This window comes from Vulpes lagopus, chromosome 4, assembly GCF_018345385.1.
Source record: "Vulpes lagopus strain Blue_001 chromosome 4, ASM1834538v1, whole genome shotgun sequence".
NCBI classification, from domain to species: Eukaryota; Metazoa; Chordata; class Mammalia; order Carnivora; family Canidae; genus Vulpes; species Vulpes lagopus.
The window spans coordinates 32,357,479-32,369,498 of record NC_054827.1 but is presented as its reverse complement, the minus strand read 5'-3'; the positions used below and the strand labels follow the sequence as shown (position 1 = coordinate 32,369,498).

Sequence of the window (12,020 nt, the reverse complement as noted above, 5' to 3'; positions counted from 1 at the left end):
TGAATAGACATTTCTCCGAAGAAAATCAACAGATAGGTTAGTAAGCACATGAAAAAATATTCAAAATCATTAGTAATCAGGGAAATGCAAATTAAAATCACATGAGATGCCGCTTCATACTTACTACAATGGCTATTATAAAATAAAATTTTTAAAAGTGGAAGTGTAAAAAAAAAATAAATAAAAAAATAAAGTGGAAGTGTTGGTCAGGATACGGAGAAATTGGAAGCTTTATTCACCTATGGCAGGAATGTAACATGATACAACCTCTATGGAAAATAGTATGGCAGTTCCTCAAAAAATTAAACATAGACTTACTGTATGATCTAGCAATTCCACCTTTGGATAAATACCCAAAAGAACTGAAAGCAGAAACTTAAACAGATAATTGTATATACACCCATGTTCACTGCAGCATTATGCACAATAGCAAAATGTGGAAATGACCCAAGTGTCCACTGATGAATGAATGGATGAATAAAATGTGGTGTGTATATGCAATAGTATGTTTTTTTAAATGAAAAAAATGAGATAAAAAATGAAATTCTAATACATAATGGATGAAATATGCTAGTCACAAAGGACAAACATTATTTGATTCCACTTATATGAGTTACATAGTCAAATTTATTAGAGACAGAAAGAACAGTTTTTACCAAGTTTATTTATTTATTTATTTTTACTAGTTTTTAGCAGGAATGGGGAGTTATTGTTTAAATGGGTACAGAATTTCAGGATGGGATGATGAAAAAATCCTGGAGATGGTGGTGATAGTTGCAAAATGATGAGTACTTAATTCACTACATTCACAAATGGTTAAAATGGTAAATTTTATGTTACATATTTTTAACCACAGTTTAAAATCAATTATTTTTTAATTTTTAAAAAATTGCTTTTGAGGGCACCTGGGTGTCTGTCAGTTGAGTGTCCCACTGTTGGTTTTGGCTCAGAACATGACCTTGGGGTCATGGTATCAGGCCCTGTCAGGCTCCACACTCAGCATGAATCTGCCTGAGACTCTTTCCCCCTCCCTCCCCTCTGCCCCTCCCCCTGCTCACACACATACTCTCTAAAGTAAATTAATTAAAGTTTTTTAATTGCTTTTGATTTATTTATATCACATGAAAAATTAGTTTGAAACTAATTTGTTACCCTCCAACATGTTAGTAGTAAAAACTTCATTTATGTTTAAGGTCATTTAGAAAGATTTTTTTTTTTTTATCAAAAGATAGATACTTTGCATATAAAAATATTATAGGATACATGCCTAATAAATTCTTATACTATCACTTTTTATTGTTTAAGACAAATGTGATTTCTGGAGAGAAGGCACTTTCATTTGGCCTTGTGAATAAAATATGTAATAATCAGGGTAACTTACTAATTATTATAAACAAAAACCATGTCCTACTAAGAAGGGAGGGTATTAGAAACACTCCTATCCTACGGCTCTAAACTTAGGTCTTAAAGGAGTTTGATAGTTTGGCTAATAGTATAAGTGTCACTGGTTATAACAATTTTCATTTATATTAGACCTATTTTGATCATTATGTAAGTGAAAGCCTTTCGTTTTTTCATAAGACAATTTATGGATTTAGGCAAAGCTGTAAAGTCAAACCTCTTAACCTTTAAAATAATTTATTTTAATTTTTTAATTTCTAAAAATTATTTTTAAAACAATACTATTGCTTTCCTATCTACATGCATGTTAAAATATAATTTGAAATTAAATACAGCAAAACAACAACAACAAACCTTGCTGTACTTTTATAATAATGCCAGTTAAAAAAAAAATCACACACTTTAAACATCATGGTTGTAAGTACTAATTTTAAGGCATTTTTATAATTCAGCCCATTTGCAAAGTTTAGGTACTTCCAAAATCAAATCTGTCTGTAAAAAGTCAAAACAAAAAACTATTCCATTTAAAAAAAGTTATTCCATTTTTTTCTTTCAGATTTTCTATAACATTGTAAGAAAAATGGGCAAAAGACTTGAACACTTTCCAAAAGATGATATCCCAGTAGTCACTTAAGATTCTGTATGTAAAATGAACACACAATGAACTCATATCCTAATAAAAGAGGCAGGAAATTACCCACAGAAAAGACAATTACCTTCAAAGAATAACAAAACAACAAAAATATTATAATTTGCAGTTCTGTGTTTACAACTAAACATCTTTTTCTGTATGTATCTCTGTTGACTCTCTTGTGAATGATATGTTCTTGTTTTGTCCATTTGTATATTGTGGTAAAGGTGTTCTTAGTGTTTAATATTTTAAATGTATTTCTAATTACACAAACGGAATATAAGTATAATTCTATGAAAATATTGTAGTTATAGGTCAACCATGTGTGTGTGCACATACATGTATGTAACATTTTTTTTGTGTATTGTAACAAAAATGTATTAATTGTTCTGCAGCTTCCTTTTTTCACTATCTTGGAGCTCTTTTTATGTCAATTCTATTTAATTACTGCATAGTGTTCCATAGCATGTATTATAGTTTAACGATTCTGTTGAAGGATGTTTGAATTGCTTTCAGTTCTTTGCAGTTACAAACAGTGCTTCAGCCAATATCCTTTTAAACGTACAAGTCTTCCCTAATGCAGACAGCAAATGCAGAATTTCTAGGTCACAGAAAGTGAATGTGCGATTATTGGATGCTGCCATGTAGCCTTCTAAGGTAGTTTCTTCCAACCTAACTCCTACACAGTATATGAGTACCTGTTTCCCATACCCCATCAACAGTTTATATCATCAAACTCTTTTTCTTATTTGATGAATTTTTAAATATTACTTGGGTTTAATTAGCATTTATCTGAGTATTAGTTGAGAAGTTGACAGTTCTTTTTTTATGTTTATTGGCTGTTTGCCTTTCTGCTTTCTGTAAGTTGCCTCTTCATATTCTGTCCACTTTATTTATTTATTCATTCAATCAGTCATTTTTAAGTAAGCCCTTTGCTCAATGTGGGGCTTAACCTCACCACTCCAAGATCAAGAGTCACAAACTCTACTGTCCAAGCCAGGAGATGCTCCTGCCAACTTTAATATCAGGCTGTTCTGTTTCTACATTTCTATATTGATTTGTAGTTCTTTTTTTTTTTTTTTTAAGATTTTACTTATTTATTCATGAGAGATACAGAGAGAGGCAGAGACATATGCGGAGGGAGAAGCAGGTTCTATGCAGGGAGCTTGATGTGGGACTCGATCCTGGGACTCCGGGATCATGCTCTGGGCCAAAGGCAGGCACCAAACTGCTGAGCCACCCAGGTGCCCCTGATTTGTAGTTCTGTACATATCTTGTTCATATTGCATATATTTTCTCCATATGTGAACTCTTTTTGTAACAAAACATAATCCTTTGTTCATCTTTGTTGCATATATTTTTCCACATCTGCCTTGTTCCTTCTTTTTATCCTTTTCTATAATTATTATTTCTAACTTTAAATGTTTGACAGATTGACCAGTGGAGGCCCTCTAAGCTTAAAGTTTTCTTTGTAGGGAGGTTTTTAATTATAGTTTCAATTTTTTTAATGCTTCATAGAATTATTCATATTTTCTGCTTATTTTTGTGTGTTGGTAATTATGCATTTCTAAGAATCTGTTCATGTCAATTTTCAAATTTATTAGCAAAAATATACTCTTAAATAGTTATAAGATTTATAGTGATGTACACTATTTCTCATATTGTTAATATTGTTGCTTTTTCTTTCTTTGTCATTCTTGTCAGAGATACCAGTTTTATTAATCTTTTTTAAAAAAAGAACTTTTGGGTTTTTTAATCCTCCCAATGTATATTAGTTTCACTTCATTCTTAAAGAGTGCTTTCACTGGATATTGAATGGTGGCTTAGTAACAGTTTTCTTTCAGCCCTTTGAAAATAATATCCCACTGTGTCCTGGCTCCATTTGTCCCTTGCTGTCAGCTCACAGTCTTATTGTTGCTTCTTTGGAGGTCATTGTCTTTTCTGTGGTTAATATTAATATTTTCTCTTTGTTCTTGGTTTACTACAGTTTAAATATGTAGCTGTAATTTTCTGTGTTTTATATTAGGATTATGAGTTTTCATTGTGTGTCTGTTTTACATATGGAAATTGTTAAGTGACTAATGGAATCTGTCTTGTCTTTGGTACTTTATTTATTCTTGGTTGGGAAGACCTTCCCACTCTCCAGTGTGTTGAAAAATTCTGTTCTGGGTTTTTTTATGGATTAATTTTATTATAGAATGAGAAGTGAAGATCTAAATTGGTTTTACTGCCTTATCTCCAAACTGATGTTCAGTTATTCTAGCAAATCAATAATTCTAGCCAAATTTATTAAATAACCTTTTAAGCATTCCATGCTTGTGGGTTGGAAGAACATTGTTAAAATTTCTGTACTATACAAATCAGTCTACACATTTAATGCAAATCCCTATCAAAATACCATCAGCATTTTTCACAGAGCTAGAATAAACAATCCTAAAATTTGTATGGAATCACAAAAGACCCCAAATAGCCAAAGCAATGTTGGAAGAGAAAAATAAAACTGGAGGCATCACGATTCCAGATTTCAAGCTATATTACAAAGCTATAGTTATCAAGACAGTATGGTACTGGCACAAAAACAGAACACAGATCAGTGGAGCAGAATAGAGAACCCAGAAATGGACCCACAACTATATGGTCAACTAATCTTTGACAAAGTAGGAAAGCATATCCAAAAAAAAGACTGTCTCTTCAACAAATGTTGTTGGGAAACCTGGACAGCCACATGCAGAAGAATGAAACTGGACTGCTTTCTTACACCATACACAAAAATGAATGCAAAATTTGGATGAAAGATCTGAATGTGAAACAGGAAGCCATCAAAATCCTAGAGGAGAACATAGGCAGAAACCTCTTTGACCATAGGAATAGCAACTTCTTATTGGACACATTGCCAGAGGCAAGGAAAACAAAAGCAAAAATGAGCTATTGGGACTTCATCAATGTAAAAAACTTCTGCACAGACAAGGAAACAACAAAACTAAAAGCCAATCTACAGAATGGGAGAAGGTATTTGCAAATGACATATCTGATAGAGAATTAGTATCCAAAATCTATAAAGAACTTCTCAAACTCAAAACCCAAAACAAATAATCCAGTTAATATATGGGCATAAGACATGAATAGAAACTTTTCCAAAGAAGATATCCAGATGGCTAACAGACACATGAAAAATGCTCAACATCATCCATCATCAGGGAAATGCAAATCAAAACCATGATGAGAAACCACGTCACATCTGTCAGAATGACTGAAATTAGCAACACAAGAAACAACGGGTGTTGGTAAGGACGCAGAGAAAGGGGAACCTTCTGGTAGGATGCAAACTGGTGCAGCCACTCTGGAGAACAGTTTGGAGGCTCCTCCAAAAGTTAAAAATAGAGCTACCCTACAGTCCAGCAATTGCACTACTAGGTATTTACCCAAAGGATAAAACAATACTGATTTGAAGGGATACATGCACCCCCAATGTTTATAGCAGCATTATCAACAATAGCCAAACTATGGAGAGAGCCCAAATGTCCATCAACTGATGAGTGGGTAAAGAAGATACGGGAAGGGTGTGTGTGTGTGTGTGTGTGTGTGTGTGTGTGTGTGTGTATTTATATATATAATATTTCTACTATATATAATATTTCTACTATATATGCATATATATGTATAATAGAATATTATTCAGCCATCAAAAGAATGAAATCTTGCCGTTTCCAATGAGGTGGATGAAACTAGAGTGTATTATGCTAAGTGAAATAAGTCAGAAAGACAAGTACGATATGATCTCACTCATGTGGAATTTAAGAAAACAGATGAACATATGGGAAGAGGAAAAGGAAAGAAAAAGGAGAGAGGGAAACAAGCCGTAAGTGACTCTTAACTATAGAGAACAAACTGAAGGATTATGGACAGAGGTGGGTGGGAGATGGGCTAGATGAGTGGTGAGTATTAAAGAGGGCACTTGTAATGAGCACCAGGTGTCATATGTAAGTGATGAATCACTAAATTCCACTCCAGGAACCAGTATTGCACTGTATGTTAACTAAAATTCAAATTAAAAAATAAATTTAAACAAATAACTTTTTAATTTAGCCATTTATTTTCAGTGCCTTTTTTTGCATGTGAAATTCTTATGCGTAATAGTAGAGTCTTTGGTGTCATTAGCTGCTTCTATTTAAAAAGAATATGCTTTAAAAAAATAAAAAGAAAAAGAATATGCTTTAAAAAAAGAAAAAGAAAAAGAATATGCTTTCATCAGATTTTATTTAATCTGTGTTCTTCGATCAATTTTTCAGGACAGCACCCATGTTTTTCATGTAAAGTGTCTGGTACAGATGTGAAGCGTTGCTCTGTTGGTGCTTGTGGGAAATTTTATCATGAAGCCTGTGTCCGCAAATTCCCCACTGCCATCTTTGAATCAAAAGGATTCCGCTGTCCCCAGCACTGTTGCTCTGCCTGTTCCATGGAAAAAGATATCTACAAAGCAAGTAAAGGTAAAACAGAGCTAAAAAAAAAAAGGGGGGGTGGCTAAGGTTTGGGGTTTTTTTTTTTCAGTGCAGTAGCAAATAATAAGCACATTATTTTAAAGAATATTTGGTATTATCCCTCCATGTATCTGTAGACATAACTGCACAGCCACAATTAATAGCATGATAAGTAGAGAATTGGATCTAATTCAGATCATGAGAAGAAAATTCCATATATTCAAAATTACCCTTGAAAATTTGTTTCACGGGTGACATTGAGATCACCATCTCTCCGTCACTGGAGCAAACAAGTTTTTCTTTGAGTGATCTCTCGATGGGCACTGCATTAAGGATCCTGCACAGGAATGACAGAACCAAACATTGTGGAGAAAAATATTATCTTATAATAACCGCATCACATGAAACCCAAAAGAGCCCAGCTTCAAAAAACTTGTTTTATATCCAACTGATGTCTACTTATGTAGATTTTGTTTCTTCTGATTTGTCTTTAAACAGGTCGTATGATGCGATGTTTGAGATGTCCAGTAGCCTATCACTCTGGAGATGCTTGCATTGCTGCCGGCAGCATATTTATATCCTCCTACAATCTCATCTGTAGTAATCATTCCAAACGGAGCAGCAGTTCTTCCTCTGCCATAAATGTAGGCTTTTGTTTCGTTTGTGCAAGAGGTGAGTGTCAGTACTTTCTCTTTATGTCTTTGAGTTCATTGGCATATTTCCCCATCAAATAAGAGTTTCAGTAATATCCCTGAGAGATTGACATTTTCAGTAGTCCCTTTTATAATAGTAAACATTCAGATTATTAGCATATTACTCTCTAAATTAAGCTAATATCTGCATTTCTTTTAGTAACTGAGAATTACTGACAAGTTCTTAGTGTTCCTGTATGGAGCATCTAAAGATTCATCTGTTCTCTTCTGCAAACAGTTCTTATATTCAAAGTAAACTCTTCCCATGTCATATTCTTTAATCCAGAGTTTTCAACTAATTTGAGATATCACTTGGAAGACAAGATGAGCACATTTATGTTTTATTTTTTATTTTATTTTATTTTATTTTAGATTTTATTTATTTATTCATAGACAAAGAGAGAGGCAGAGACACAGGCAGAGGGAGAAGCAGGCATCATACAGAGAGCCTGACGTGGGACTCGATCCAGGGTCTCCAGGATCACGCCCTGGGCTGCAGGCGGCACTAAACCGCTGCACCACCGGGGCTGCCCACATTTATGTTTTAATTGTTTATGTTGTATTTTATCATGTTTTGGTCTGGCACTGAAGAAGGGCTGATGCGATACAGCCAAGGCAACATATGTGGTGATGGTAGCTAAGAGCCAGCAATACAAGCTTTCTTACTTGCCAGCTGTTGATATTTAAGTATGCCAAGAGATTGATCAAGTAAAAACATTATTGTGTCCCTGAGGGGTCAGTGAACTTCAGTTTGTAATAAATATGAAACAGAATTTCTTTAGTTGAATATAATACAGAGTATTCAGTTTTACAGCTGTATTATAATAAATAATAAAACAATTTTTAGTATTTGTTAAACATTTTAGAAATTAATATTCCCTAATTTGTTTTTGTTTTTTTTTAAATACAAGGGCTAAGTTTTCTGAACTTACCTTAGAATGAAATATTTGAAAGGACTCCATGGTGTATCAGGCCTATTAAATTATATTTAGACTACATTGAAGATAAGGTGTTTGGTTTGGTTTTGGTTTTATTTGGTTTTTGCTTTAGGAGATAGTTCTTTTAATTTGGTGAAAGTACTCAAGTATTTTTAAGCAGAATTTAGGTAATGTGACAGATCTTGAGTTGTTTTGGTTTTGTGTCTTTTGTTTTTAAAAAAATAACCAGAGGAGGTTGGCAGTTAAAAATTTAAGTAAATGACAGTCCTTCTGGCAGCCAGCTGAGTCCTTGTATGTATAGCTTTCAGTTTGCCAGAGTTTGTGGTAAGCACCTGGGGCTCTCTGCCATTAGAGGAGAAGCATTGTGTCTTTCTTTACTAGAGCAATTACAACTGTATTCTGCTCTGAAACCTGGCCAGTACATGGAGGAATAGATCTGTAATGTTTTGTGCCACGTTATAACAAGTGGCAGAAAGGATTCAAATAGTCAAAAGAAATAAAAAGTCACCCCTGGTGACATATTTGTGTGAAATGAAAATGAATAAAGACCTCATGATAAAAATATCTTGATTTTCATCACTATAATTGAGCATTATTGTCTTTTCCATCTCCCCACCTGCAAGAAAGTAATGATAGTATGGAAATAAATTATCAAATGAATGGCTAGCTTTAGAGACTTTAAAGAGATGAGTGTCAGTGATAACATGAAGTCTCTCTCGCTTTGTTAAATATTTTATTCTACCTTGTTAGGCACTTAATGTTACTCGCTTTTACTAGGAAGGGTGTGTGTGTGTGTGCGCGCGCGTGCACTAGAGTGTGTAAACTGAGCCAACTTTTTTTTTTTTTAAGATTTTATTTACTTATTTGATATTGAGTGCTCACGTGCAAGTCGGGGGAAGGGGCAGAGGGAGAGGGAGAAGCTGACTCCCTGCTAAACAAGGAGCCTGACATGGGGCTGGATCTCAGGGCCCTGAGATCATGACCTGAGCCGAAGGCGGACTCTTAACTGACTGAGCCACCCACGCACCCCTGAGCCAACATTTTAAATGTCAAGTTAATAACTATCATGTTGGCTTAAATGGAGTACATTCTGAATCAAGTACCATCAGTATATTAACCACTACTTTCTTTTCATTCAGCAATTGGGAAACTTCTAAAACAGGTATTTTCAATGTAAGATAAGCAGAAAATGACCCATTATCAAGGAATCCAGTTTTATAGAGACTCTAACCATTTTAAGTTTAACTTAGATGCCTTGATTAAAAGATTGAAATAATGGAAATGAGGGAAAACTCATGTTTTACAGGATCTGTATTTGTATCTTACCAATTTGACAGATATCTGAAAGATAGACTGTATTTAAATACCTGTGTGATCAAGATTATTTAATTCCCAAATATTTTAACTCAAACTTTATGCAGTAAACACTTTCATTTTCCTTTCCAGCATTTTACAGAAATTTATTCTAACTAGATCAGAAATTGGGATTTAAGCCTTAAGTCAATAGTTTACACAAGTAAATATTATGTGTTCTCTCATCAGTTTTTACAGAGGTCTCCTTTTTTTTAAGAGACCTTAAAAAGGTATAATTTATTTATTATAATAAATCCACGCATAAAGAAGGAGGCTTAGATTGAGTATGTTTTAGTATTAGAAAACTTTGTTTTGCTTTTGTTTCTTGCCTAATATGGGCCTTACAAAGGATTTTTCTCTTAGTTCATGGTTATTGGTTATTTAAAATTATTCAGCTCATTCTTAAGGACTGAATATCTAGAAATGTTTTTAGAAATGTTTCAAGATTTAGAGGAACATTGGTCCTCCCCTGAATCTTGTGATGCCACAGAAAATGTTCAGTCATATTTCAGTGTAGTATATATTATATAGGGTTTCCTTCCATCTGGGTGGGTGGGGGTAGAAGGGATGGGGGAGGTATTGTAAAATAAAAGTTACTTAACATTCTCTGCCTTTCTTTGTAATGGTAATTTATAATGGAGAGGATAGATTAGGGCTTTTTTTAAATTTTAATAATAGCAAATTTTTTGTGTGTCTGTAAATCAAACTCTACTTAGATACACTATCTGAGTGAATTATCAACAGTTGCCTTAAGGAGTTATTTTCCCCATTTTATATGGTTGGGAACACTGAAGCACAGATTATATCATTTACCTGAAGGTCACAAAAGTTGTTAAATAGATGGACTAACCTTTGTACCTAATCTTTCTCATTTCAAACCCCCTGTTTTTTACACTACACTGCTTCTTTCTATTAAATGTATGAAATTCATTTGACATTATGTAAATTTTGTTAGATTTTTATGCTATTACAAATTAGCAATTTTAAGTTCCATTCTCTCCTCCAGGTAGGAGATGTTTCTTGAATCTTTCTCAGTGTAGGGTAGCACCAAATGAAGATAACACCCATGGCAAAAAGTAAATGGTAACCCCTTTAAAAACAAAAGTCTTGCCTCTTCTCAAAATGATGTAACTGCTGTCATGATCCTTTTTTTTTTTTTTTTTTAATTTATGATAGTCACAGAGAGAGAGAGAGAGAGAGAGAGGCAGAGACATAGGCAGAGGGAGAAGCAGGCTCCATGCACTGGGAGCCCGACGTGGGATTTGATCCCGGGTCTCCAGGATCGCGCCCTGGGCCAAAGGCAGGCGCTAAACCACTGCACCACCCAGGGATCCCTGTCATGATCCTTATTATAAAGTACAGATCATTGTAAACTATCTAGTAGATGTCTAGAAATGTTCCCTGGCCTCACACTTCCCTAGGTTTAGGAGTAGCCTATAGTGAAGTCAGCAAAGAGGGAATGAGATGGGAGGGAGAAGAGAAGTGGCTGTCACAAGTGGGTTAGAGCAGATCTTCTATTTCCCTCCAAACAGGATAACTGGATTGGTAGGTCAGAAGAACCGTCTTTATAAACCCTTAGGTTAGTAATCACTTTATATCATGGCAGGGAAAAAATGTAAATGGTTTGCATTACCTTAGTGAAGTTTAACAAATTATGGCTCCTTCAAAGCCACATATTTAGGGCAGCCCCGGTGGCGCAGCGGTTTAGCACTGCCTGCAGCCCAGGGCATGATCCTGGGAACCCTGGATCGAGTCCCACGTCGGGCTCTCTGTATGATGCCTGCTTCTCCCTCTGCCTCTCTCTCTCTCTCTCTCTCTGTCTCTATGAATAAATAAATAAAATCTTTATTAAAAAGCCATATATTTTTTTTTAATTAAAGATTTCTATTTATTCATGAGAGACACAGAGAGAGAGGCAGAGACATAGGCAGAGGAGAAGTAGGCTCTCCATGGGGAGCCAGATGTGGGACTCAATCCTAGGACCCCGGGGTCATGACCTGAGGCAAACGCAGACCTTCAACCACTGAGCCACCTAGGTGCCCTAAAACCATGTATTTATATTGATAGAGAATAGCTTCATTGTCTGGCAGAGAAAGCTAGAATTTGTGTATAGCTCAAGATATGACTAGAGAAGAGGAGAGACTCAGTTCTGCCTTCTGGTACTACTTGATACATTGAAGGTAGATCAGTGTCTCTACCATGTTATAAAATAATTCTTATTTACTCTTAAGTAACATGTCATTTTGTTCTTTGGATTGTGATCTTAGTACTTCTAAATATTAGGGAATATAGCTTTGTCTTTCATATGGGGTTTTAAGTACAACGTCAAATGCCGTCTACATCTCCGAATTAACTTGCAGTTTTCTTCTGGGTGTGTCGGTTTTTATGGGATAAGGCACCGAGTAGTACAAACTCTCTTTAATAACTCTGGCAAGAGTTTTCTGTCAGGTTATTATTTTTCTTCATATTCTCTCCCCCACATGCAATTTATAGCACAGCTACATAATAGGTGTTCGTTTATTTTTTT

General features: G+C 34.7%; 1 protein-coding gene across 5 annotated transcripts in view; it reads left to right on the top strand.

Moving 5' to 3' along the window:
* NSD3 (nuclear receptor binding SET domain protein 3) overlaps positions 1–12,020 on the top strand; it is a 119,436-nt gene that overhangs the window by 80,663 nt on the left and 26,753 nt on the right. For all 5 annotated transcript variants that reach the window (XM_041752822.1, XM_041752821.1, XM_041752818.1 and 2 more), the window contains exons 13-14: positions 6,322–6,519; positions 7,009–7,182. In XM_041752822.1, coding sequence (XP_041608756.1) covers positions 6,322–6,519; positions 7,009–7,182 — 372 coding nt within the window. The remainder of the gene's footprint in view (positions 1–6,321; positions 6,520–7,008; positions 7,183–12,020) is intronic.